Genomic DNA, 25,679 nt, shown 5'->3' with positions numbered 1-25,679 from the left:
CTGTTAAAAGAAGCAAACAGCAGGTTTCTGGAATATCTGCAGCGAGGGAGACTCCCCAGCCTCTCTGGACAATCTGTCCCAGGGCTCGGTCACTCACAGGGAAGAAGTTCTGCCTCGTGTTCAGGTGGAACTTGCTGGGCATCAGTTCCTGCCCATCCTCCTGTGCCATGGCTGGGCCCAGGGAGCAGAGCCCGGTCCCTGCCCTGAGCCCTCCCCGCTGACACCGTCACACCTTCCCCTCACGGCTTCGGTGCTGGGTCACGGCGGAGTCTGTGCGTGTTCTACCACAGTTTGTGCGTGTTTTACCCGGGGCTCTGTGTGTTTTACCGGGGTTTCTGTGTGTTTTACCCGCGTTTGTGCGTGTTTTTCCCCCGGCACGCTCCGGGCCCGCCTCACGGCCGCCGCTTTAAAGGAGGCGGGCGGGCTGCGTTACGACGGCCGGCTTTGCGGCAGCGCGCTGCTTTGCGGCGCGCGGGGCGCCTGGCGGCAGAAGGAGCGGAGCGGGAGGAGGGAGGACAACAAAGGCCGGAGGGGCCGCGGCGGCGGCGGGCGCGGGGCGGCGGGGCCGGCGCAGGTGAGGCGGCCGCGGGGGCACGGCCGGGCCCCCGGCAGCGCGGGGCTGCCGCGGCGGCCGAGGGCCGGCCCCGCGCGGCACGGCCCGTCCCGCGGCCGGAGCTGCGGCCGCCTCGGCCCGGGGCGGCCGGAGCCCGGCGGCGCTGCGGGCTCGGTGCGGCGGCTCGGTGCGGAGGGCCGGGCTGGAAGCGCCCCGGGAGCCTCGGGACACAGAGGGCAAAGCGCGGCCGTGTGTGGATAATGTCACGCTTGCTGTTTTCAGTTATCGTGTTAATTCCGAATAAACCGCTGCAAAAGTAACGCGCTCCGGAGTTGTAAAACTTGACGAACTTGGTATTGCAGGCAGCATAAATTTTGGATAGCTAGAATTCGCGAGAATAAGTATTTCTGCTTAAAAGAAAAAGCAAAACTTCTTTCGAGGTTAAAAACCATGCAGAGGTAAATGTAGTGCCGTGTAAAGTGTTCTGTGGTTGTTGTGTTCAACATTAAATGCAGAAGGACCCGGAGCAGTGTAGGCTAATGAATGCAGCACGGAGTTGGAGGGTAAGAAGGCTTCTTTGCTTTCCTGGTACTGAGCTTTAGGTTGCTCGGTGGTTCAGTGAAGCTAAATTGATGTGCAGTGGGGCAGCTTGAGTGTTAGCAGAAGTGCCTGTAAGTCATTTTAATAATGTGAAGCCCTGTGCTTAATGCAGGTGTGTTGTGTATAGGTTTTCTTAGCCAGTGGAAAAACAATGAAAACGCAGCTCAGTTGTTTCAGCTGGGTTCAGTTGCACCTGTTGGGTATTCACAATTGAGCTGTTCTTGCCCCCTGGATCTGCTTTCTGGGAGGGTGCACTGAAAGTTCGAGGGTACTGTTTTGTGTCAGCAGCTTGTGACTCCAGCTAATGCCTTGGACTTCAAGGTGTTTCTCCTCAGACTGGTTCTTCTGTGCTGTGGGTCATGAGGAGCATTCCTGTGTTAAAAAGGGTAGTTAAGGCCTTGGCCACATAATTAAATTTAACATAATTAATGCAAGTTCACTGGCAGAGCAGTAGTGGAATTCTTAAGACCACCCTGGTATTTCTCTGTCTTGCTTTGAAGGTTATTTGAAGTGTGCTTTTTGCTTTTTCCTCTTAGCAGGTGGGAAGAATGAAAGGAAGGGGGGATGAAAGGATGTTGAACCTTTTTGTTTGGCTGTATGATGGAAGGAAACAGGACGGAGAACCTCTGCAATAGATCCTTGGGATGGCTTCAGAGACAAGAGAATGATGCTAAGCCATGGCTCTGGAAACTTTCTAATTGCTTTTCTGCTGCTGAGAAGGCTCTGCCTTGTAGTGCAAAAACGGTAATTCCTGCCTGCCCTGGGGGTGCTTGGGCTCCCGGTGCCTGACTCCGGGGTGTTACTGACTGAGGGGGTGGGGAGGGGAGGGGAGGAGGCAGCAGCTGCCAGGGTGAGTACAAAACCTGCCTGGGGATTTGTTTTTTGGCTGTGTTCACAGCTCTCACACCAGTGAGGAGAAGGGGCAAGCTGCTTTGCCTGTCAGGCTTTGCACTCCACAGCTGTTTGGGGTAGTGCAGCTGGCTGCCCAAAAGGTGTGTGAGGAGCTTCTGGGGAGCTCTGCCAATTATGGCTGAAGAGTGGAGTTTATTTTTATTTATTTATCTCCTTAGTTGGAGGCAAATTTAGTTCTCTGAATTATTATTTTATTGTAGTGATAGCTACAGCAATTGTGGATACTGTTCTTCACAAGGCCTTACTTTTCCCTTGTTTCCATTTCTTTAAATGTTCCTTTAATGTTTTATTCATTTAAGATGCAAAGGGCTGTGGATTAGAAGGAGTAGTACAACACAATTAGGTGCTTGAGCAAGTGAGCTCCAACTGTTAAATAACACTTTTCACACACATTTAATTTGACTAAGCAAAAACATAAAGGAAATGGGTGAGCATGTTGCTGTTTTCATATTTGAGGGTTAGGATGGAAGCTGCCATAAAATCTGGAATTTAATATATAAATCAGTTCCAGACAGATTTTTGGCAGAGTTTATCTTCTTGAGATGTAGCATCAAGTAGAAAGGAATGAGTAATTAATTATTCATTTATGTGTAGTAGGAAATGCATTAAATTCAATTTGAAAAATAAAAGCTGTTCAGAAGTTTTGTAGCAATGTTCTGTCCAGGTTACCTCTACTGACCTTGACTATTCTGTGCTTCTTTTAACCTTCTTGGTTTTCACTGCTGGCATTTTAAAAAATGTCCTCTTTTTGTCTCTGCCTTTGTCTGTACATCTTGATATCCTTAATCAGAGTAGACAAAAAACACTTATTTGTTGTGAGACTGTAGCCTTCTTTGCCCTCTGCTAAATTACCTGCCTGATGTAATTTCTAATTTTTTAAGAAATATTGTTTTAATGTATTATTTTCACAATTTTAATAAATTTTTAAATCTTTATTTGAACTAAAATATGATGACTTATGGATCTGCAAGTTGTGAAGCGGTTCTCTCAACTAACAGTTTAGAGAACAGCCTTGGCCTAACAGTTTTCTGCTTTTCTGATTCTGTTTTGTGGACTCCATGTTGTTTATAGGTCTCTGGGTTTGTTGCTTCCAAAGTCCACTGATAGCAGTATACCTAGGGCTGGCACATGTAGCTGGCATGGTTCTCTTTAATATTTTACATGTTCAGTCAGTAAGGTAATAATAGTCATAAAGATAGCACTTTAAATCTAAAATAATAATAGTCTAAAAATATGTGCTTCTTACTCTATAAAAAGATTGTTTTATTCATGTACCTGAATGTAACTGAGCTTTCATTTTCCAGAAAGATTACATGGAGAACAAGAAAGCTGCTGTAGAATTGAAGGATGCTTCATCTCCTCACGCTGGCTCTAAATTGTTTCCAGCAGTGCCGCTCCCCGATGTTCATCCTCTTCAGCAACAGCAACTACAGCTTTCCCCTGGCCCCAAAGTAAGCTGCTGTGCTCATGGCTCTGACTCTTCTTGCACTCCACAAATGCATTGTGGTGGTGGTGGAGGTGGGAACCTGATTCACCCTGGCACAATATTAGACTCAAAAAGCACTGGGACGATAACTTGTCAAGTAGGGTCAGGATTTGCTTATCAGTCTGCCTCTTCACTGAAGAACCCTCCAGCTAGAAGCAATTTGGCAGGAATTTCCAGTGAGTTCTCTGGTGTGTGTGTAGAAAACAGTGTATCTTCCTGTCAGCATCTGGCCTGTTGTGGAAAACTCCATTTCCAGCCCTGCCATGGTAACGTGCACAAGCTGCATCAGTTCCCAGCCCTGCCTGGCTGCCCATCCTCTGGCTATTTCCCCTGTCCCGAGTTCAGCACTGGGGCTGCGGGGCACTTGGACGAGCACGTTGCACAGCCGGAGCTGCCACGCGTGTGCGCCAACCCTCTGCACCTAAACGTGGTGCCCCCCGTGTGTCTGAAGGGCTCTCACTACTGCACTGACTGCTTGAGCAAGGTTTGTACACCCTGCCTTTCTCCTTCCCTACTGTGCTGCGTGGTTCGTGTCCAGATTGTGTAGCTTGAGCAAAACAGCAGCTCCTGTGGGTGCAGCTTGCATCCTCCCAGCTGGTGATGCGCGGTCCAAGTGTGCAGACAGCCTTTTTGAAGCTGAGCTCTTTCCTGAACTAATATTCAATGCAATGGGAAGACAAAAGAGCTATGACAATGTTCATCCTACAGGGGATCTGTAATGTACTTGAGTGGAGTTTTAACTTCCTTCAAATCTAGTGATCTCTTCTTTACAGCTCCAATTAAACTGTTCCATGGTAGGGACTCTGAGAAAAGACTAACAGCAGTTAGGATGTACCCTTGGGAGGCTGATCAATAAAGAGCCATTTGTAAGGCAGGTGATACATCTTCTGCTACAAGGATATTCTAGTCTTGGTTTCGTTTGATAGCTCTTAGTTCAGTCTTCCCAAATTTGTAATTTATACTTTAGTACCAGTTTAGTAAAATTCAGAGCTTGTTGGAACTGTATTTGAATACTACTAGGAATTTCTGGTGAAATAATAATATTCAGCTTTGCAATATCTGTTACTTAAACTTCTGAGTTTAAGTTTCTGACATAAAAGTGAGTTATATTTAGCTCATTTTAATGAATTAAATGGTCAATTCAATATATTTGGATTCTACTCTCCATGTGCAGGTTTTGTATACTAGGTCTGGTTTTTGTTGGTTTTTTTAAAGGATACATATTAGTACTCCTTAAAGGTGGCATGTCTTGATCTGTTGACTTTAGTAGAATGTTTCCTTGCATTTGTAAATCTAAAGCTGAATATGCTGGGATAAAAGCTTCCTTCATGCCATCATGCTGTTGTTAATTAGCTTTGTAAAGCACATCTGAACTGGCATTTGTTGCAGAAGGGAAACTGAGTGTTTGTGGCATGGAATAGCATGTGTTAATATTGTATACTGAATGAACATGTATTCTGAAAAATTGTCCCAACAGCCAACCAGAAACAGCCTAGTTGATCCTGCTAAAATCTGGCCAAATATTCCTCCTCCAAGTGCACAGACTGCACCTGTTCCTATCCCAATCTGTAATGGCTGTGGAACCAAAGGAGCAGGAAATGAGAAGAGTTTGATACTGGCAAGCAGCCTTGGCAAATCACCACAGAAATATGGTAAACCACATTTGTTTAAAACTTCCATTTAGTGGATGTTCTCCTTTTAGATACTGTTGCACAGCAAGAGTTCTCTTAAATTGTGCTGTTATCTGGAAACTTCTGTAAAGTCATAGAAGACTAAACAGTACAAAAATATCTTGTCTCTGTTTTGAAAATTCATTACTTTGTTTTACATGTTTTGACTACTTAGTCAATTTACTGTATTGTTTACATAGAGTTTTGATTTTACTGTTATTATTTTTACTGTTCTAAGAAGTTGAAAAAGTTGAATTCTGCAGTTGAATTCTGCTGGCTTGGAAGCTGTTTTGTTCTGGTGATGTATAAAGAAATTATCTTCAGCCATATTTGAAAAGCATTTTCATAGTATAGTGTCTATTGTCACTCCATATGCAGTAAAGGTGTAACATTTATAATTCTCAAGTGTTCTTAAGAGGAAAATACTGTGTGAAATAATTGCTTGGTCTTTCTGCAATGTTAGTACTGCTTCAACTACAAAATCATATCTAGTATAAAAGTTATAAACTTTAAAGTCACAGAATATTAAGAAATTGATAGTTTTACTGTTATTTTAAAACTGCATCCATTTTAAGGTGAGACACACCAGTCAGATATCTTTTACCAAATGCTATTCCAGCAAATCTTATGGGTAGCCAACCAACATACACACAAACAAATATGATTGTCAGGTGTGACTTATTTTAAATTCTCAGGTAACATTAATTTATAGCTTGTTTTTGAACTGTGAGGATTCTGTGTTGTTCCTCATGTTTATTTTCAAGTTGTTTTGTGGAGATGGAGTGGTTATATAATGTTAGTTCAAACGTAAATATATTTTCAGGGTGCTGAAACACCAGCTTAGCCCGCAGTGCAAAAATTCTATAGCTCCCTCTCCTGAGCTGTAGGATACTTTGGTAGTTCTGTATTGCCTTGATTTTTCTCTAATCACCATCATGGTACTGGTCATCTCATCCAGTTTTGTTTACATTCCTTATCTAATCCACAATGTAAATTTGAACAGCTTCCATGTTTTGCTTCTGTTACTGATACAGCACCAAGTTACACAACTTCAGACAGTTTTCTTGTGGCATTGGGTATTTTTTAAAATACATTACTTGATTGTTTGAGAGCTTAAAAGTAAAGTCAGAGTTGCCTTGCATCTTTATCCTAATCTGACAATGACTAAGTTTTTGTTTAAGACTGATTGTTTGTTGGATCCTTAAAGTAAAACTGAACTTGCATTCCTGGGAATGTTGTTCATAAGGCTTCCCATGTGCAAAGATCACACTATGCTAGGTTTAATGTTTTCAGTATTTGGAGGTAAAAATGAGCTCTGTTCTTACACCTGCACAGGGTCCCCAGAAGTTGCAGTAACAGGCCAAGTTCTGGAAAACCTGCCCCCCATTGGAGTCTTCTGGGATATTGAAAACTGCTCAGTTCCCTCTGGCCGTTCAGCTGTAGCAGTTGTGCAGAGGATTCGGGAGAAGTTTTTTAAAGGTCACAGAGAGGCAGAATTCATCTGTGTGTGTGACATCAGTAAAGAAAATAAAGAAGTTATTCAGGAGCTAAACAACTGCCAGGTATCCAACCAGCACCAGCTTGGTGTTCTTGCTTGACAGTTTGTGTACTTTGAGTGTGCCAAGATTGATTCACATTCATTAAAGCTTTGTTTGCTTCTGTAGGTTTAGTGCATCTTTAGTTTGTGGATGGGGTCTCTAATACTGATTTCTTTTATTTTTGCTGCTGTGATAGTTTTTAAAAGTGAATCTGCATTCTGTTATCTGTAGGTAACTGGTTTAGCTTCAGTTTTAGTTTTTACAAGAGTGTGTTTATCTCATCCAGTAAAATGTGGTAGTGGAGTTTTTGTTATTCTTCAAATCTGTGATCAAATTATTAACCTAAAAGCTATGATTCTGTGAAATTAACTTTTTTACTTTGTTGATGAATATGTGTTGATTAGTAAGGACACCTGTAGATTAGTGCTATTGTTTGGAGTTCCTTTAACACATTTTCCATCAACACCTTCTGTTTCTTGCTATTTTTAATAACTTTTTGTGCTGGTTTCTATGTCAGAAATGTCTGTCCTCTAAATTACAGATATGTTAATAGGTTGGCAGTTTTTTGGAATGTTTTTCAGGTGTTTGGGTTGTGGTCCTTAATGCAGAACAGCAGAAGTCACCCCAAAGACACTGCTGCACAACTAGGGTGGAGGTTTAGTGTTCACAGAACAGTTTTTGATCCCTGTGTATTCTGTTCTGTGCATATGTGCATTAGTTTATCTAAATTAAAAGTGCATGCAAGAGCTTGTATTTCAATGTTTTTTAATTCCATTGAAGTAAGCACAACTCGCATTGAAGCTTTTCAGAGTGTATTTATGTATTTTCACAGGTGACTGTTGCACACATCAATGCTACAGCCAAGAATGCTGCTGATGACAAACTGAGACAGAGTCTGAGGAGATTTGCTGATACACACACTGCACCTGCCACTGTGGTTCTTGTGTCAAGTAAGTGTTTGTGGTACTCAGCTACAGTGCTGGCTTCAGTTCCTCTCTTCCACAGTATTTTTACATATGGCACTATTGATTTCCAAGGGTAGTGTTTCAGCTTTAACTGAACTGTTGAAGAATTCTTAATGTCAGTGGCAGCAAAGGAAAAGCAGGGACAGTAAGATGAGATCTTGGCTCAGTTCAGTCACTGTTATGATTTGATGCCTTTTGGAGGGTCACTGGGTATGTGTGTGACTACTGTCTAAAGTTAGCTTCAGCAGGAAGGTCATAAATTAAAACTCATGGAGTTGTGTGTATGGTCTGAGCAAAATGTATGTTTTCAATTATTGTAGCAGCATATTCCATATTATACAGTGAAATCTGCAGTCCACTCAGCTATTGAATTGCTGTGTGTTGGCCTTGGGTTTCTCCCTAAGGCTAAACAAATGTTTGCTCTAGAAATACCCAGTACCAGCCCAGTGCCCTGCTGATGAATTGCTCCAAGCTGCTGTTAAAAGGAAGCCCTTGTCTGGAGACTGAATGTGAACTGCTGACTTAAATAATGGCTGAGAAACCTTGTAGCTGTTGGTGCTTTTTCATGGGAAATTTCCAAGGAGAAATAGAACCTGTTGAGTGAGATTTGTGGGTTTTTTTCTTTCAATCATATGTTTTAGATTTTTCAAGTGTTTCCTTGCCTATTTCATTTTCCCCCTCCAGCGGATGTGAACTTTGCTTTGGAACTGAGTGACCTGAGACATCGCCACGGTTTCCGAATCATTTTGGTACATAAAAACCAAGCTTCAGAAGCTCTCTTACATCATGCCCATGAACTTATTTGTTTTGAAGAATTTATTTCAGACCTGCCACCAAGGTTACCACTGAAAATGCCGGTAAAGATTTTAATTCTTGATACAGCAGACATTTCCAAGTGTCAAATTGCAGTTTTTGTTTTAATTTAGGAGGAGAGCAGGCTTAAATTATGTGTGTGTTAGTTATGATGGGGAATGTCTCCTGTGTATCTGGCCACTGTCTGTATTTCAGTTACTCCCATGTGAATGCTTGCTTTCTGCTTTCAGGCAGGAAGAGTGAAATACTAAATGTGAAAGTAGTTAACTAAAAAGTGGAATAGTAATGGCACATTCTTACCAATAAATATTTTACTAGATATGTATCTTACATGCTTTCTTTCCCTTGCAGAAAGTTTGGGTATGAATTTAGTTGTGCATTCACATCTTAGTTATGCATTCTAAAGTTTTGAGTGATTGTGTTTTTCTTGGTTTTTTGTCTTCCTTGGTGATTCCTTTTGGATACGTTGTGGTGTCTTTGTACAGCACTCATGAGTTCTTCTTTCTTGAAATAACTTCCTGACCTATGCTTTCACATGGATGTGTAGAATATATAGGTTATTGGATAGTTAACAATGGTGCTTTCTAATCTGGAGAATTCATCAGATATTGATCAGGGACACTAATCTATTTTGACTTTAAATTATATTGGAGATGGAAGTTTGAGGATCTACCCTGGTATGAGAGTTTTTCAGACAAATTGAGTGCTGCAGAAGGAATGACTTGGTGATGGGATGGGGGTGGTGGGAGGGAGGGCAAGGTCACCAGAATCAGTGTTAGTTTTGGTTTTGAACCAGAGGGTGTTCTGGTATAATCAAATTAAAATCTTCCTCCCTTTTAACAGGCTTGTCATACACTGTTATATGTCTATAATCTGCCAACAAACAGAGACAGCAAAAGTGTCAGCAATCGCCTGCGGCGTTTGTCAGACAACTGTGGAGGGAAGGTGCTGAGCATTTCTGGAAGCAGTGCAATTCTCCGCTTCTTAAACCAGGAGAGCGCGGAACGCGCGCGGAAGCGAATGGAAAATGAAGACGTTTTTGGTAACAGGATTGTAGTGTCTTTCACTCCCAAAAACAAAGAACTCAATGAAACAAAAAGCTCCAGCTTTGTGGGAACCGACAAGGTCAAGTCTCCCAAAAAAATTAACAAGAACACGAAGCTGTGCCTCCTCAACAAAGACTCAAATGATCAGTCTGCTGGTACCAAAGGCTCTGCTGGGAGGGGATTCCAGATTCATGGATCTGTCATCAAACCCACAAATGTCAAAAGTTTACAGGTATTGTTGTTCTGCCTTGTTCCCTATTCTTGCTTTTCCTTGTGTTCTGAGGATTGCTTCTGTTATTGCTTTAACTTGTCAGTCCTAATAAATGAATAACTGTAATGTGTGGGGACGTTAATGAGAGCTGTGTTCATCTGCTTGGGAAGCAGGCAGTTAATGTGAGGGTGGTTGTTGTCCCCCCTCCCTGCCACATTTGTCAGTTTGAAAATAGTACTGGTACTTGCTCTCAAATTCTAGCTACTTTTGACTTTTGCACAGGTGATGGGTAACATCTAGAGTGATCCATTTTCCTTGTTTTAAGGAGAGGTAGGGTTAGACCTATAGTGTAGCAAAACATTTCAACTAATTAGCACTCTGCTGTCTTCTGCCATAGAAAATCAAAGGTTCCTTGTTATGAAATACCAGTGAAAACACTGTTAAAGAAAAAATGGTCAGTCATCTAGCCTTCCATCAGAAAGAAGGCCTCTGGCAAGGGATGTCTGGTGCTTTTATGCTGACCCTTTTTATCCTTTTCACATAGGAGCTGTGCCGCCTCGAATCAAAGAATGTCAGTAGAAATACTGAAAACCAGCAAGAACGTTTAAGAGAACAAATTCCCTCTCCTCAGAGTAACTCTAATGCAGCAGTTTCCGTGTCTCTGGCAACCAAAAAAATGGGAGCAGGAGAATCATCCTCCAAAAATAGTCAGAAGTATGTTTAAGAATAAAAAAAGATGTAGATGTTAGTTACGTGTTTTTTAATGTAAATTCTGCAACATGATGTTTTTTTTCTTTTTCTTATATATATTTGTAAATAGAAAAGAGACCTCTGCTTCCAGGAGCATTACCAATTCCCCTGTAGATAAAAAAGATAAAGATGAAACTGTATTTCAGGTCAGCTATCCCTCTGCTTTCAGTAAGTTGACGGCCTCAAGACAGCTCAGTCCTTTACTCATGTCTCAGAGTTGCTGGTCATCTCGGTAAGTGTGTCTGTCTGTCTGTCTTGGGAGGGGAAGTGAGACTTCATCAGTATATACATTGATTATTCACACCTCCCTTGCTTGTGCTGGAATTTGTTTTGCCTGCTCATGTGTACTGGGAAAATCCCTTTTAAGTACTGTATTTATGCACTTGACCTGTGTCTGTTACCTGATTTTGAGATGTGTATGTCAGAATTGTGCAGTTCCTTCAGCTCATAAATATTTCTGTTTTACCCAGGAGTATGTCTCCCAACCTTTCAAATAGATCATCTCCACTCACATTCAATGTAGTGAATCATACCAGTGGTACAGACTGCCCTGATCCCTTTGCAAATGGTGCAGACATTCAGATCAGCAACATAGATTACAGATTGTCCAGAAAAGAATTGCAGCAAAATTTACAGGAAATCTTCTCAAGACATGGCAAGGTAAAGGCTCAAATTCTTGTATTAAATCTGTTTATATAGTTCCTGTTTATATATTTACAAGTGTGGTTTTAGGTTCAGGTAAGCAGAAGGTTTTGGAGCAGGACTTTTAAACCTTGTTAAAAGGATAGATTGTGGGTTTGTTTTTTTTCTTTAAAAAGACCAGATAACCACTTGTACTAGGTTTTTAATTTGTGTGTGGCCTTCATAGGTCTGGTATTCTGAAGTTTGTTATATAAAATTCTTACTAAGTGGCTCATTAGTATGTAGGGATGAGACTTAAGCTTTAACAGGATAACCTTTTTAAGCTGTAGAGCTGAATTCCTAATGTCAGCTTAAAAATCACAGTAAGAACTGTTTTGAATCAGAAGTGATCAAAAGCAGGAGAAGTGTGAATTGGTAAAAAGCAATTATGGAAGGTGAGGTTAGTGGTCCTATTTCTGGCAGATCTGTGCATGACATTTTTCTGACATAATCTTCACATTGAAAGATGATGCTTATGTTAATGAAATACCATGAGCTTGCCTTAGTCCAGGGTCACTGTGCCTGGCTCTTGTTTGCATTGCCCTGATGGCTGTGGTTCATCACACTCCCTTCCCTTTTGTTGTTGGCTCTTGGCCAAAGCAAGACTCTGCTCTGGTGGTGACTTGCCTTGGGTTAATGTTTTGGTGTAAATGTATGAGGTGTTTTCTTCCTCTCAGGTAAAAAGTGTGGAGCTCAGCCCCCACACAGACTACCAGCTGAAGGCTATGGTTCAGATGGAGAATCTGCAAGAAGCCATCAGTGCTGTCAACAGCCTGCACAGATACAAAATTGGCAGTAAGAGGATCCAGGTCTCATTAGCAACAGGAGCTGCTAGTAAATCACTCTCTCTACTTAGGTAATTAAGCACTTTGGCATCTTCTTAATTGTCCTAGCATGTATTAGTAGCTGAGAGATTATTTAAAATACTGATTAAAAGGATAATAGGGAAGTGAAGTAAAATCTGTTGTGTGACCTGATGAACGTGTTAAATACAACTAGGCTGGTTTTTAGTTTAGCATTTCTGCACTGCTTGTATTTTAAGTTCTATCTGAAGACTCTAGATCCCTATTTAAGAGGGTTTAATAGCTGTGCTACTATTCTTACATAATTAACTTAATTTGTGCAGCTGACTTAAGATTACTCTGGGCATCTTTATTTCTTCTTTCTTCCAAGAAAGTGTGTATGAATTTAGTTTTTGAGGGTGGGTACACAGTTGGAAACACCAACAGCATTTCATTTGCTACCTGGAACATGATACAAATTAAGAGTGCTGATGCTACTAAGAATACAAGTATTTAATTTTTTTCTGATTGAAAGAAAGCATTAGGAAAGAAGGTGTCATTTATTCACAGAATGAAACTATTCTACAGTTATGTACTACTTGCCATTGTATAATTTACAGCTTTATTTAATTCTTGCCTATTCAAAGTTTGTAATGTAATGACCAGGCTGGGAACTTCTAATGCTGCAGCTTTGTTGCATTTTATAGGTGCTCAGATTGTAGCACCACCTATGAAAGCTGCAACTCCTTCAGAGACATGACCTGATGAATTAGCAGAAATGTTACTACTTGTGCTCCCTGATCTAAAATGACAACTTTTATAGTGCTGGAATGGAAGGGAACACACTTTGTCCTGTTTTATGTATAGTTCATAAACTGCATCTGTACATATCTTGCTAATTTAGGCTGGAGTCTGATAAACGGCAGATAACAGCAGATTAATTTTGTGCTAATGCTGCAAAACTTCTCTTACAGCTCAGAAGCAATGTCCATTCTGCAGGATGCACCTGCTTGTTGCTTGCCTGTGTTCAAATTCATAGAAATCTATGAAAAAAAGTAAGTTCCTAGTGGTTTCCTCTCCAGTGCCTCTAAAAAAAGAATCTGACCATGTATGATTGTTTGCAGTGACTTAGAATAGCAGTGTGGAGAATTATGAATTTTTGTTCTTAGGTGCCACAGCATATTTTGTACCTAGAGGTGATTACAGCAAAGCTGTAAAAACCCCTTTTTTAGAGGGTTTTACTTTCGGTATTTTGTTCAATTCTTCTGTATTGGTTGAATTAACATTTTGCATCGAATAGTTTCTAGCATGTTCCTGTTTATTAAACAAGAAGGCAGATGCCAGCATTGCCTTTCCTGCCTTTATAAGGTGCCTTTGTTTCAATGTCTCTGTTCTAGGTTTGGCCGTAAGTTGATTGTGTCAGACTTGTACAAGCTCACGGACACCGTGGCCATCCGTGACCAGGGAAGTGGGAGGCTCGTGTGCCTCCTGCCCAGCAGCCAGGCCAGGCAGAGCCCCTTGGGATCCTCACAGTCACACGATGGCTCCTCTGCAAACTGTAGCCCAATAATATTTGAAGAGTTGGAATATCACGAGCCTGTTTGTAAGCAGCATTGCCTGAATAAAGACTTTATGTAAGCTGTGTATAAAATATTATAAATATTTCAAATATTTGAACAGCATTTAGAGTGAGCCAGTATATTAAAGTCAAGGTGTGTGTTCTTAAAATGTGCTCTAATCACTCGTCCTATGTTTACAAGTGTGAGGCAGAAAATAGTTGGAATAGTTGGGCTAGTGCACTTTCTAGGCAGTTCTCATGGGTTGGTGTGTCCAGGTAAGATTATTTTGTTCTAGCACAGCTGCCAGGATTGAGCACCTCTTTAATGGAAGCTGGAAGGCTCCCTGCATTCCTCTGGTTATGTACGAAGGTTATACATACTGGAGACTTCTATTACCTGAATTTCATTATGTAATTGTAGCTGATTTTGTCCTCCAGCCATATTTAGTAAGTGATTCATAGGGAGTTGCAGGTTTCTTGAAGCTATGTATTAATTTTTTTGTTTAATTCAACAGCTGCCAAGTTGTGCTAGTAGAGCAGTTATTAGGTGATTATTGTTAATTGCCTGGTATGTGCTGCTAAAATGTAATTTAAAAGTGTTAATAGGTAATAAAAATATGGTCTTCTAAATGTTACTTCTGGAAATTTGCTGTAGCTATATTCTTTTTAGGGAAAATTATCAAAGTTGGTTGTAGTGTACTACAAGTACTGTTGTCACTAGTAGCAGTATATTCTGTGCATATAGTATAATGTTTCATATCTATGTGAGCACAGATATTAAAGCTGTATGTAGAGTAAGCATAAAAACCTGAACCTCTTACTTTTGCAGTGAACATGAGTTTGATCCAGATTCTTATAGAATTCCTTTTGTGGTTTTGTCTCTGAAGACATTTGCTCCCCAAGTTCACAGTCTTCTACAGACACATGAGGGTACTGTGCCTTTACTAAGGTAAGGTATTTTAATTTCTCTTTTTAGTAAGGTCTGATAGGTTGAAGACTTAAAACTTTTGGGGATCTACCTGTTGTATATAAACTCAGTTCTTACATAAAATGGTATCCTTTAGAGCAAATGAATACACTATGAAGTGATCACTTTTAAAAATCTTGTTTAGCAAAACCAGTGCACTCATTTAAAATACGTGTTTTATGAAGATTTCTGTAGTGTGTCAGTAAGTTGTTGAAATATCTTACTCATAAAATGTCTCAAAGTACTGTTTTTAAGACAATTATTATAGTGATATTTTAGTGCATAATGGAAGCTTTTTTTTCCCCTCCATAGTTTTCCTGATTGTTACATGTCAGAGTTCAATGATCTTGAAATGGTGCCAGAAGGCCAAGGTGGTGTTCCCTTAGAACATCTGATTACCTGTGTTCCAGGAGTTAACATTGCCACTGCTCAAAATGGCATTAAAGTTATCAAATGGATACATAACAAACCACCACCTCCTACTGCAGGTAAATATTTCTGCTTGAAACTTTTTCTCTTAACTATTTTTTTATGCTAAAAAGTTAAGCTTGTAAGTTCTGCTAATAAAATAAACATGTATAATTGTTTAAACTTTTTGTGAGGAGAAACTTTCAGCTTGAATGTTCATACTTTTCTCCTATGCTGTAGCTTCAATCCATAAGTAAAGTGTTTAGTGGAAGAGTACTTGTGAAAGGTACAATAATATGACTTTTTGGTTTGTAGATCCTTGGCTTCTGCGTTCCAAGAGCCCTGTAGGTAATCCCCAGCTCATTCAGTTCAGTCGAGAAGTGATAGATCTGCTCAAAAGCCAACCATCCTGTGTCATCCCTGTCAGCAAATTCATCCCAACCTACCACCACCACTTTGCAAAGCAATGCCGAGTGTCTGACTATGGCTATTCCAGATTAATGGAGCTGCTGGAAGCAGTGCCTCACGTGCTGCAGGTGAGTGGTGTGGCACTGGCCACTCTGACCTGGGGAGCTGTGGCTGCAGCCATCTCAATCCCTGACTGCTGTTGTGGAAGAGATGCTGGGCAGTACCTAGTGCCCCTTGAAAGAGCTGGTTGAATGAACCTTGGTGGGTGTGTCCTTTTTGAGATGCTGTTTCCGTGCCCACCCTTTCAAAACAACTACTGGGGAAACCTCAGGAATAAAGTTTGAAGCTGCTTTTAACCTATGTCTGGTGCTTGGGTAAAAGTTTTTAATTGTGCTGTGTGCAGCATAAGAACACTGCAAATGCTGAGTGCTCATGCATCGGGCTGAGATGTGTTGCCTGTGGCTTGAAGGGATTTCTGTGAGAATTAAGTCATGTAGCCTTATTACAAAACCCCTGTGGTCACATTCACTTACAACTTTGAACAGCAGTTGGTTTTAGGATTTTTAAATAACCAATACAAGTGTGCAGGAGTTGCAGTAGCACTCATGGATGTGGTATTGAATTTCTCAAGGGCATAGCTCTTAGCACAGAAAGTGGGTGGCCTCATGAGGCTGCCATTCCAGATGCTATCTCTGCTATATTCTTTTTCTAGCCTACCTATACTAATACTGGCTTTTAAATACCTTTTACTGAGGGTGCTGAATGTGATTTTCTTTCAGATTCTTGGCATGGGCTCCAAGCGCTTGTTAACGCTAACGCACAGAGCTCAGGTGAAGCGCTTCACTCAAGATTTACTGAAGCTGCTCAAGTCCCAGGCTAGCAAGCAAGTTATTGTGAGGGAATTCTTGCAGGCTTATCACTGGTAAGTTATCCTAATGAAACTGTGCAGGCCCTGTGTGTTAATGGTGATTTTAATACCTAGAGCAAAAGGAGTCAGCACGTAAAATCTCAAAACAAACCTGTGATGACTACATTGCCTTTTCATTGCAATATGGAAGTTCACACTTCCAATGAAAACAAAAATTAAAAGCTCTTTGCCATAATTTATTCCTTACTTTAGTACTTTAGGTTCATTTAAGTTCATTGGGGTGGGAAATGGGTTATTGTATTTCATCAGTTCTCTTTGAAGCCATGACTGCAGCATTGGATTTAAGCAAGTAGGTCATGGCACATTAACATGAACAGTAAAGGGAAAACTTAGCTTAGGCTTTCTTCAGAAGGAAATATAAAATGAATAGATTAACTGCCAGGAGTTACTTTTACTGCTTTAATTGATTCTAGCAGTGGCAAAAATTAGGAGTAATACCTGTCTGGAGCCTTCTGTGCTAGCATCCTAAAAAGTAGGGTTTTATTTGTTTGGTTTTTTTGTTAAGAACCAAGATTGATGCTTTCTTTAGTAGGAAGATAGAAAGTAATAATTACATGCTTTAAACAAACCATGGCATCTTAGGGTGAACCTGTGACTCTACCTTTACATGTGTGCTGTTGTAAATCATGTGCCAGTAGTTCCTTCTTGGGAGTGTACTTTCCTATTTCCACTCTTGGCAAAAAATACATTATTGGCTGTTTATAAATCTACTTAATGCAGAGTCAGCACTGGCCACTTGTTGAACAAGAATGTTCGAAGTGTTCTTGCTTCTGAGAGGTTTTGGTTGGAGAAGTGGGAATAGTAAAATACATTTTAATGTGTTGCACAATATTGGGAAGCTTTACTATTATGTTTTCCAGGAGATAGTTTCTGCCTTCTCTTGAGACCTGTTCTTGTTTAAAAGAGTCTATGGCTGTAACTATTAAGCCATTAGGGTCTAGTAGAAGTGTAGCCAGCTGGAGCTGTATGAACAGCACAATTACACATTTCCTAAAGCACTTAAAACCACTGCTTGATATGTACAGCTCTTTGTTACACTGATTGTTCACATGACAGTAAATCTTACTTCTCTGGATTTCTAGTGTCCCTTTGTTTCCCAGGATGGTATTGCCAGTGTGGAAATGGTCCTTATGTTTTTTTAGGATTTGAGGCTTACTTTCTCAGCTCACCAAAAAATGTGGGTTTTGCCTCCATGGCATGCATTAATATTTCTATTACACACTTTTTGAAACTTTCAGGTGTTTCTCTAAGGATTGGGATGTTACTGAGTATGGAGTGTGTGAACTGGCTGATATTATATCAGAAATTCCAGATACAACCATCTGTTTGTCACAGCAAGACAATGAAATGGTGATTTGTATTCCTAAAAGAGGTATGTCTGTGAAAGTTTCTTGTGCTGTTTCTAAATAGATTCTTTGACTGTTCTAATGCTTTAGTAACTCAAATGTGTAGGACTGACTTGGATTTTTTTATATTTGTGTTTCTACCTTTATAACTAAGTTGCTAAGTTATAGCAAACCAAGAATGTAATTCTCTGCACACCCAAAATAGAGCAGGAAAACAGGTGGCAGAAAACATAAAATAATGTTACTACTTCTGCATGTAGCTGTGCTTTCTGTGGAATGATTAGACAGTGGATTGATTCCATACAGGGAAAAGCACCAACATATTTGGCCATTTAAAATCCTTCTAAAGGCCTGATAACCTGACTATTTTTGACTTTTAAACAGGTAAGCCCAGTAAAGGTCTTGGTGGTAGAAGAAAAGAGTGACTTGGCATAATGCATGATGATGCTAAAAACCAGTCACTGTATTTACTTATTGTATTCTGTTGCATTTCATAAACACGTTGAGATGTAACTCTTGCTTTATTTTTTAATTTTAGAGCGTACCCAGGAGGAAATTGAAAGAACCAAGCAGTTTTCCAAGGAGGTGGTGGATCTGCTGCGGCACCAGCCCCATTTTCGAATGCCCTTCAATAAATTTATTCCTTGTTACCACCACCACTTTGGGCGCCAGTGCAAACTCGCTTACTATGGGTTTACCAAACTACTTGAACTCTTTGAAGCCATACCAGATGTCTTACTTGTAAGTTCAAAATCATAAGCTGGACTAAAGTATTTTTCTGGAATGTATACAACTGTTTCAGCAGGAGTTTTATTTCTCATAAACTTTAGTGAGAGTTATAAGCTCTGCACCTTTACTGTTTAGACAGCTGTATTTAAGAAAATGTTAATGTTATTTTGGTAAAACGGTCTGTGGTTTTGAGCACATTCAGGAGGCTGTTTATTAACAAATTCAAACAAAATTTGGTGTCTCAAAATTGGAGTTAAGTTTTATTATAATTGTGTTCAATTTGCTTTAAAAAAGTTAAGTTTCACTGCTTGTTTTGTTATATTTCAGACATTACACAGTTTTGCTTGCTGTACAAACAGCTTTTGAGGTGGCTGAGTCCTGGTGCACAGAAATCCCTGCCTGCAGACTCTGAGTTTGAGCTGCAGCTTACACTTTGTTCATCCAGACTGCATCAGTCACCTCAGCAAAGTGTCGCTTGTGTTCTGTAGGTGCTGGAGTGTGGGGAGGAGAAGATCCTGACGCTGACAGAGGTGGAGCAGGTGAAGGCAGTGGCTGCCCAGCTGGTGAAGCTGCTGCGGGCGCAGAAGGACAATTCCCTGCTGCTGGCTGACCTGCTGCCCGAGTACAGCCGCACCTTCGGCTACGCCCTGCGCCTGCACGACTTCGACGTCAGCTCCCTGCCAGCCCTCATGCAGAAACTCTGCCACGTCGTGAAGGTATCCCTTTGGCCCTGGGCTTATCCCTCTGCAACCTCTGGGGGGTTGTGCTAAAGAGTTTTCCACCTCGCAGGGCGTGGCTCAGCACCTGTAATGAAATGTTGTTTCTGGAGTGCAGCGTTAAGTCAGGAAGGGGAAATTCCAAAAGGGTTTTAAATGTAGTTTCTATATTCTTATTCTGTAAGAAATTCTAATTCTATATTCTTATGATGTTCTCTTTGCACCTTTGTAACCTTGTGGCATTCTCTGGGAATACTCATGTTTATTTAACAAATGATAAGAGAGATTCTATTCTAGTACTTATTTTAACAGTACAAATTGGTTTTTCTTCCTACCTGACTTCCAGAGTTTTCTGATAATTGTAGTAGTTTTCAGTCTTCTAATGCTTTCAGTTCCTTTTTTCTTTTTTAGCTGTGATTTGAGACTTTGACTCTGAACGTAAATACATTGGTGGTCTTCTGTGCCAGTGGAAAAGAGAGGTTGCAGTTACATGCATGTGGGCACATTGGTTCAGTTTCTCCAGTCTTGTTGACTTAGCAGCTGCTGTTAGGCTGGAGCTCAGTCAGGACCACCTGGCTTGTAACAGAGTAAAGTCATACCTACCAGTGGACAGAAACTGCTGCACAGATGTACAGGTTTTGTATATTTAAAGTAAATACTTGCATGTAATAGGGTGCTGGATTTTGTGTGTCTTTTGCTAGGGGAATATCAGATACAGCTATGCTCAAATAAACCCCAGCTATACATGTTATTTTTAATTCTGTCTCTTCTGTGCCCCTAACTTCTTTCCCAATTATTTTTTCCAGGTGGTTGACACAGAATCTGGCAAGCAAATTCAGCTGATAAATAGAAAATCTCTGCGAACTCTGACTGCCCAGTTGCTGGTCCTGCTGATGTCCTGGGATGGAACATCCTTGCTCTCAGTTGAGCAGCTTAAACAACATTATGAAACAGTCCACAGTACTTCACTTAATCCATGTGAATATGGATTTATGACCTTAACTGAGCTCCTGAAGAGTCTGCCTTACTTGGTTGAGGTGTGTAAGCTCTTGCCTTTCTGGTATGTTTGAAAAGCCATTGTGCCTAGAGGCTATGGAAGTGTGTGCTCTAATTCTTTCTCCTTTTTTTTTTTTCCTGCTAGGTTTTTACCAATGGTGCAGCAGAAGAATATGTCAAGCTTACAAATCTGTATGTTTTTGCAAAGAATGTGAGGTCCTTACTTCACACCTATCATTATCAGCAAATTTTTCTTCATGAGTTCCCAGTAGCATACAGCAAATACACAGGAGAAGTGCTGCAGCCTAAAGCATATGGATGCAATAATTTAGAAGAGCTCTTGGGAGCAATTCCACAGGTGTGAAGAACTCAGTTTTGCACAGTTACATTGAGATTTCTGTATGGATTAAAAGTAGCTACACAACCACAGTTTCAGTTAGTTGGGGTGACTTACTGGAATAATTACTTTCTTCAGAGAACCTTATACCTGTTGTATTTTTAATACACTTCTGAGAAGTCAGGGAAAGAAAATGAACAAGCACACATGTCTTGGTGAAATTTTGCTTAAGAACTGTTCCTAGTAAGGCTGTAAACATCCCTGGCATCTCTGAGTGAGAGAATTGATTTTCTGTCTGTGTGGATGAATGGTTCAGTACTGAACCTTCATTTTGATCAGAGTGCATTGTTGGGTTTGGGAGTGAATTCTGGGACCTTGTTAGAAGTGTCATGTTCTTGTCATATACATATTCTAAGTGCTCTGGGATAATTCTGTGATGTAGTTTGTGGCTATAGTGTTCCCTTTAAGTATGACAAAAAGGAATTTTTCAGTTCCATGTTTAAACATTTTGTTTCATTCATGTTTATTTAGTATACTTTCTGGCACTATAGTTTGCCTTTGGTATCAATTACTTTGAGCTTTTACTTGTGTAGTGTAGTACAAGTTAGCAATGTGCTTTAGTTTACTGTTGGAGTCATGTCAGTGCAAAGCTGGGTGAAGGGCAGTGAGCAAGTGCTTTGAGCTTTGCATGTGCTGATGTTCAATTCTTTTTCCTTCTTAATAGGTGGTCTGGATTAAAGGACATGGCCATAAGAGAATTGTAGTCCTGAAGAATGATATGAAAAGTAAGCCATTTCAATTTTGAGCAGCATCTTAGTTTTCTTTTCTATTTTTAAGAGGCAGCTTGAGTAAACTAACCAAATGATTTTGCCTTTTTGTAGCTCGTTTTAGCTCACCTAGTTTTCCCCCTGCTGATCATGTAGATGATCATGGAAATCAACTTGCTGACAATAATGGACATATTATGGAGACCCAAGCATCCACTTCCTCAATGGAACTAAATCTAGGAGGGCCTAGCAATGGTAATGCAAAGTTGGTTTATATGGAATTTATTTTCTTAGGGGAAATAAGCAGAATATTTGAAGCAGCATGAGGAAAGGTGAGTTAGTAAATCTGAACTTGTGTAAATATGCATTTTGGCTTGAAAGCTTGTTGAACTTCTCTGAGTTTGTTGTTAGGCTTTTGTTCTGAGCTGCTGGTCTATAAATGTGTATGTATATATATATATAAGGAGAGAACTTTTGGGTACTGCTTCCCAAGAAGGCAGTATTGGTGAATTTGGTGGAAATTTAAGTCTATGGACATGAAGCTAATGAGAGGGGGGTCAGCAGCAGCTTCTGCTAGCAGTGTTTCCTGTATTCTGATGAGAATTTAATTAGATGCTCTTGATGCAGCACATGAATCTGAGATTGAGTAGCATTAATTAAGTTAGGTTGGTGTTAGTATTTCAAATAGAGCACAGTTCTGAAATCCTCAGATTTGCATCTGGAGACTTTAGATTTACCTGTGACAGCAGTGACACCTCCACAGCTTACAGATGCTCTGAAAGATGTTCCCTTATTTTTGTAGTTTCTAATCAAACAGAGCAAGAACTTCTTTGCCTCACAAACACATCTCCTGTTGATCTCCTGTGTGAGCCAGTCCCTTCCTGCCTGCCATCCCCCCAGCTGAGACCTGACCCCGTGGTTCTTGAGTCTGCAGACCTCATTCAGTTTGAGGAACGCCCTGCACCCCTCCCAGGTAGGAGTTTGCCTCCCTTTGTTGCTTCAAACAGGCTGATTCATTCTCTTTGAGTATTTTGTTGCCTATCAGCAGAGAAATATTACTCTTTTTTAAAATATAGAGCATCACTAAATTGAGTTGTCTTATTTATTTTAGAGATAATGATTTTAACAGAAGAAGAAAAACAGACAATTGTTACCACAGCTCAAGAAAAGCTGATCTCTGGTTCTGTGGTGTCTGACACCACAGAGAATGCTTCAGTGCCTCCCTGTCAGTCCTCTGAAACCCAAGTAAACAAAGAAGCAACGGACAGCCCAGCCAAAAAGCAACACAAAAACAAGGTCAAATTGGCAGCAAACTTCTCACTTGCACCTGTAACCAAGCTTTAACTCTTTCTTTTTAGTGTGAAAGACAAATACCTATGGACTGTGCACAAAGTAAAGCTGTTTGCTAGCCCATGTGTATTTTAATGGAAAACCTGGAGGAATTAATTTGTATTTAATGTATTCAGTGAAAATTTTGTTCCTTTTACACTGAACACAGCTGTTAGCAGAGCAGATTTTTTTCTATTATTTTGAAAAAAAATCTGTCATTTGTTAAATTATTCTTAAATTTTACAGTTTTTCATAAATGTGTTCAGTAAAAGCAAGATATTAATTCAACAAACACGGAACAGATTTTATTTTCTTTAAGCCTTGTTGGTGATGTAATCATACATGTAGCATATTGTATTCTATAGGCTGTTGCTTACTGGTATTGTTTCAGACAGTATTAATGAAATGCATGACTTGTCTTTCAAAAGCCTGTTGCGAAATTTTAACTCGCTGACCTGGGATGACAAGAGTGAGGGGAGCTGATTGTCCTCCAGAGGGGAAACTTGTTCTCTGCCCTTTCAGATGACTTGTAACTGCATGGGAAATGCTTGTTTAAAGGTGTCTGTAGGAGACTGTGGGTCTTGTGTAAAACTTGTTTTAAATGTGTTTTTGCTGTAGCTTTGTTTCATTTAGGAGCTTTCTAGGACACTGGTGCTTTACTCTTCCCTCATATTTAGTTTATCTGGCATGGGTTTGGTTAAGGGAAAGACTGTCTTGATGCCATGAGTGTAAGATACAGACACACACATTTTCATTGTGTCTAGAAGTGAAGTTAGGAAGATTCTGAAATATGCATTTAATGCATAAATTACAGATAATGGAGCAGGTCTTATTAAAATGGCTGGTGATTGAAGGCACTGATGCTATTTCCACCTGTAAGGAAAGTTCTAGCTACATGTGGAAATGCTAAGGTTGTTCTGCTTAACCTTGTTTTCTATTTTTAAGCATGTTCAGTAAATGGGAAGCTCCTTTGATGTGCTGTCTTTTAGCTGTGTCTGTTTTTATTCTAAGACTTACTCCTGGTGTTGGCAGCTTTTTGATTTCGTGGCATCTTGTGTTGGCTTTTGCAAGGGCCAGCTTTGGGAGAGAGGCTGAGTCAGTGGATGACCTTAACTCTAGTTAGCAGAACTGTCCAGTGTGTGAGACTTTCTACCCATTCTGGGTAACCATGGCATTTACAATGGGTTGTATTTGCCAGGCAACAAATAAATGCTTGTAGTATTGAAAGAACCTATACTAGAAGTTTTCCACTGGCCAACTGAGTATTTTTTTTAGATGGATTCTATTGTAATATGCAAGAGATGGAACACAGGCTCTAATTTTTCAGCCAGCAGCAGGAAATGCCACTGAACAATGGCTATGGACAGAATTTTACTAGTCAGATTTTGTTATAAAATCTTTTATATTTAGGCAAGTATTACCAGTAGTGAGTTTATAGCCATTGTAAGTGCAAAGAAACACTGGGAGGTTTTTCTGAGCATTATGGCACAGTATTTTGAGTCCACAGTAAACCTCTACAGACATACTGCTATAGAAGAAGAAATTTAGAAGTAAGTTTTCTTGGAATGTTTTTAGTGAGTTAAATGCAAGAAAATCTGCTTTCACCTTAACTTTGATAAGGTTGACAGTGATCAGTCGAGATCTTTGTTTCAGGAGAGCATGCATTGGAGAAGAGACCAGCCTGAAATAGTATTTTCATGAGATGCAGCTACAAGTCATTTGGAGTACTAAAGAAAACCAGGTTTTTGCTTCAGAGGAAAATATGGTGTTTATCCAAGTGATGTGGTGGTTATACCACATATGGAGGTCAGCATATCTTATCTGGATTCATGTGTGATTCTGCTGAAATTGCTGTTTGAAAGTAATAGAATAATACTTTTGAGAAGTTGTGTTCATAGTGTAACAAAATAGCTAATTGAATTGCAATATATTTTTTTATCCAAAGGGTTAAATGAATGATGTGACTTACAGATTTAAAAGCATTGCAACCATGAAATTCTTTAATTTAGCAAATAAATGTACTACTTCAGATTCATGTTTGTTTAAAAGAAAAAATGTCACTGAAGCCCTCAATTTATGCACTATTTTTTTCCTTGGAATGGGAGAGAGAAGAAGGACTTCTTTTCTTAGCTGTCTACTTTGTTTGGACACTTTCTTTTGTGGCTCAAGTGCTGTTTTGTGTGTTGGGACCAAACAGTTGTCAATAAAATTTTCAAGCAAGCATAACTCTTGTCCTTGTTTCAAGACCTGTGGGGGGAAAAAGAAACAACCAAAAACCAAACCAACCTGCCCTAGAATATTTAACTTGCTGTGTCATGTTAAATTTGATTATTGAGACAGAACAGAGAGCTGGGGTTTAGTGAAGACTAAACACCATAAATTGTGGAGATTGAGGCTTTTTCCAGTTTTTCCAACTGAGCTGTTTGCAGTCAGTGTTTCTTGCTGCTCTCCATGCAGGGTCATGTGTAGGGTTTATTTTGAAAAGAAGCTGTGCTATTTATCATGCTAAAGAGAAAAATTGGAGGAAGGGCTGTAAATCCAGCAGGTGGATGTCAGGTGTTCCTCCTCAGTGTGTTTCCCTTTGAGATGTTAAAATATTTGCCAAGAAGGTCATGTGAACATTAATAAATTAATGAGTCACTTGAGTTATAATGGGTGTTTCTAGCCTGAAGATGGTAATTATTCAGGAATTACAAACATGGCAAATTTCTTTCACTGGAGTGTTTTGAAATTCAGAATCTTAACAAAACAGAAAATGCAGCTAAACTGAACTGGTTTGTCATCTCACAGCTTCATGGACAAAAGCAAAGACCTGGATGAGCTGTTCCTGCCTCTCTTTTTGGGGGGGTTTATGTTTTGTGACATATTCTCACTCAACAGAACTGTTAAGTGGAGCCTGCTGGAATAAGTCAGGCCTGTTGCAGATAAACAATCACTTGACTTTACAAAGTACTTGTTCACTAAGCAATTTTCAAGTAACTACCTAAAAAACTTAGTGGGAAATTCTTCATAAACAATGTAATAAATATCCCTCTTGGAAATAATGAATATTCCTCTTTGAAAGGAGGAACAGGTGCTTTATAAAAACTTCCTAGAGCAGCACCACAAACCCTATAATCACCACTCTGTAATTTCATTTTTCAGTAGTTGTCAATGTTTTTAAGTAAATGAATGAGTAAAATC

The 25,679-nt window shown here is 40.1% G+C and overlaps 1 protein-coding gene across 4 annotated transcripts; it reads left to right on the top strand.

Annotated features, from left to right (window-relative positions):
• Nucleotides 1-456: 456 nt before the first annotated feature.
• Nucleotides 457-24,722, top strand: MARF1 (meiosis regulator and mRNA stability factor 1). Of its 4 annotated transcripts, none has more exons than XM_064390251.1 (27): nucleotides 457-574; nucleotides 1,690-1,897; nucleotides 3,370-3,516; nucleotides 5,029-5,203; nucleotides 6,557-6,783; nucleotides 7,592-7,709; nucleotides 8,409-8,581; nucleotides 9,381-9,815; nucleotides 10,339-10,508; nucleotides 10,615-10,776; nucleotides 11,015-11,204; nucleotides 11,903-12,081; nucleotides 12,982-13,062; nucleotides 13,405-13,641; nucleotides 14,395-14,514; nucleotides 14,845-15,020; nucleotides 15,256-15,476; nucleotides 16,128-16,270; nucleotides 17,515-17,648; nucleotides 18,161-18,363; nucleotides 18,840-19,067; nucleotides 19,874-20,104; nucleotides 20,209-20,421; nucleotides 21,125-21,185; nucleotides 21,282-21,422; nucleotides 21,970-22,140; nucleotides 22,279-24,722. In XM_064390251.1, exons 2-27 carry the CDS (start codon nucleotides 1,751-1,753, stop codon nucleotides 22,509-22,511), a joined length of 4,716 nt encoding a protein of 1,571 aa, XP_064246321.1. In that variant the 5' UTR covers nucleotides 457-574; nucleotides 1,690-1,750; the 3' UTR covers nucleotides 22,512-24,722. The 4 variants fall into 4 exon arrangements, with proteins under 4 accessions (XP_064246321.1, XP_064246318.1, XP_064246319.1 ...); XM_064390248.1 differs by having other exon boundaries at nucleotides 3,370-4,035; XM_064390249.1 differs by having other exon boundaries at nucleotides 509-574; nucleotides 1,693-1,897; nucleotides 3,370-4,035.
• The last annotated feature ends 957 nt before the right edge of the window (nucleotides 24,723-25,679 follow it).

Source organism: Passer domesticus, chromosome 15, assembly GCF_036417665.1.
Source record: "Passer domesticus isolate bPasDom1 chromosome 15, bPasDom1.hap1, whole genome shotgun sequence".
Taxonomy (NCBI): Eukaryota; Metazoa; Chordata; class Aves; order Passeriformes; family Passeridae; genus Passer; species Passer domesticus.
Note: the sequence above shows the minus strand (reverse complement) of the source record. Positions and strands in the feature narration are given on the sequence as shown.

What these genes read in the sequence shown, in the direction of transcription:
- MARF1 (XM_064390248.1), top strand. Translation starts at nt 1,751, where the DNA reads ATGATGGAAGGAAACAGGACGGAGAACCTCTGCAATAGATCCTTGGGA. An exon ending in ACCACCACCTCCTACTGCAG is followed by an intron (nt 15,021 to 15,255) that starts GTAAATATTTCT and finishes TTTGGTTTGTAG; the next exon opens with ATCCTTGGCTTCTGCGTTCC. An exon ending in CCTGAAGAATGATATGAAAA is followed by an intron (nt 21,186 to 21,281) that starts GTAAGCCATTTC and finishes GCCTTTTTGTAG; the next exon opens with CTCGTTTTAGCTCACCTAGT.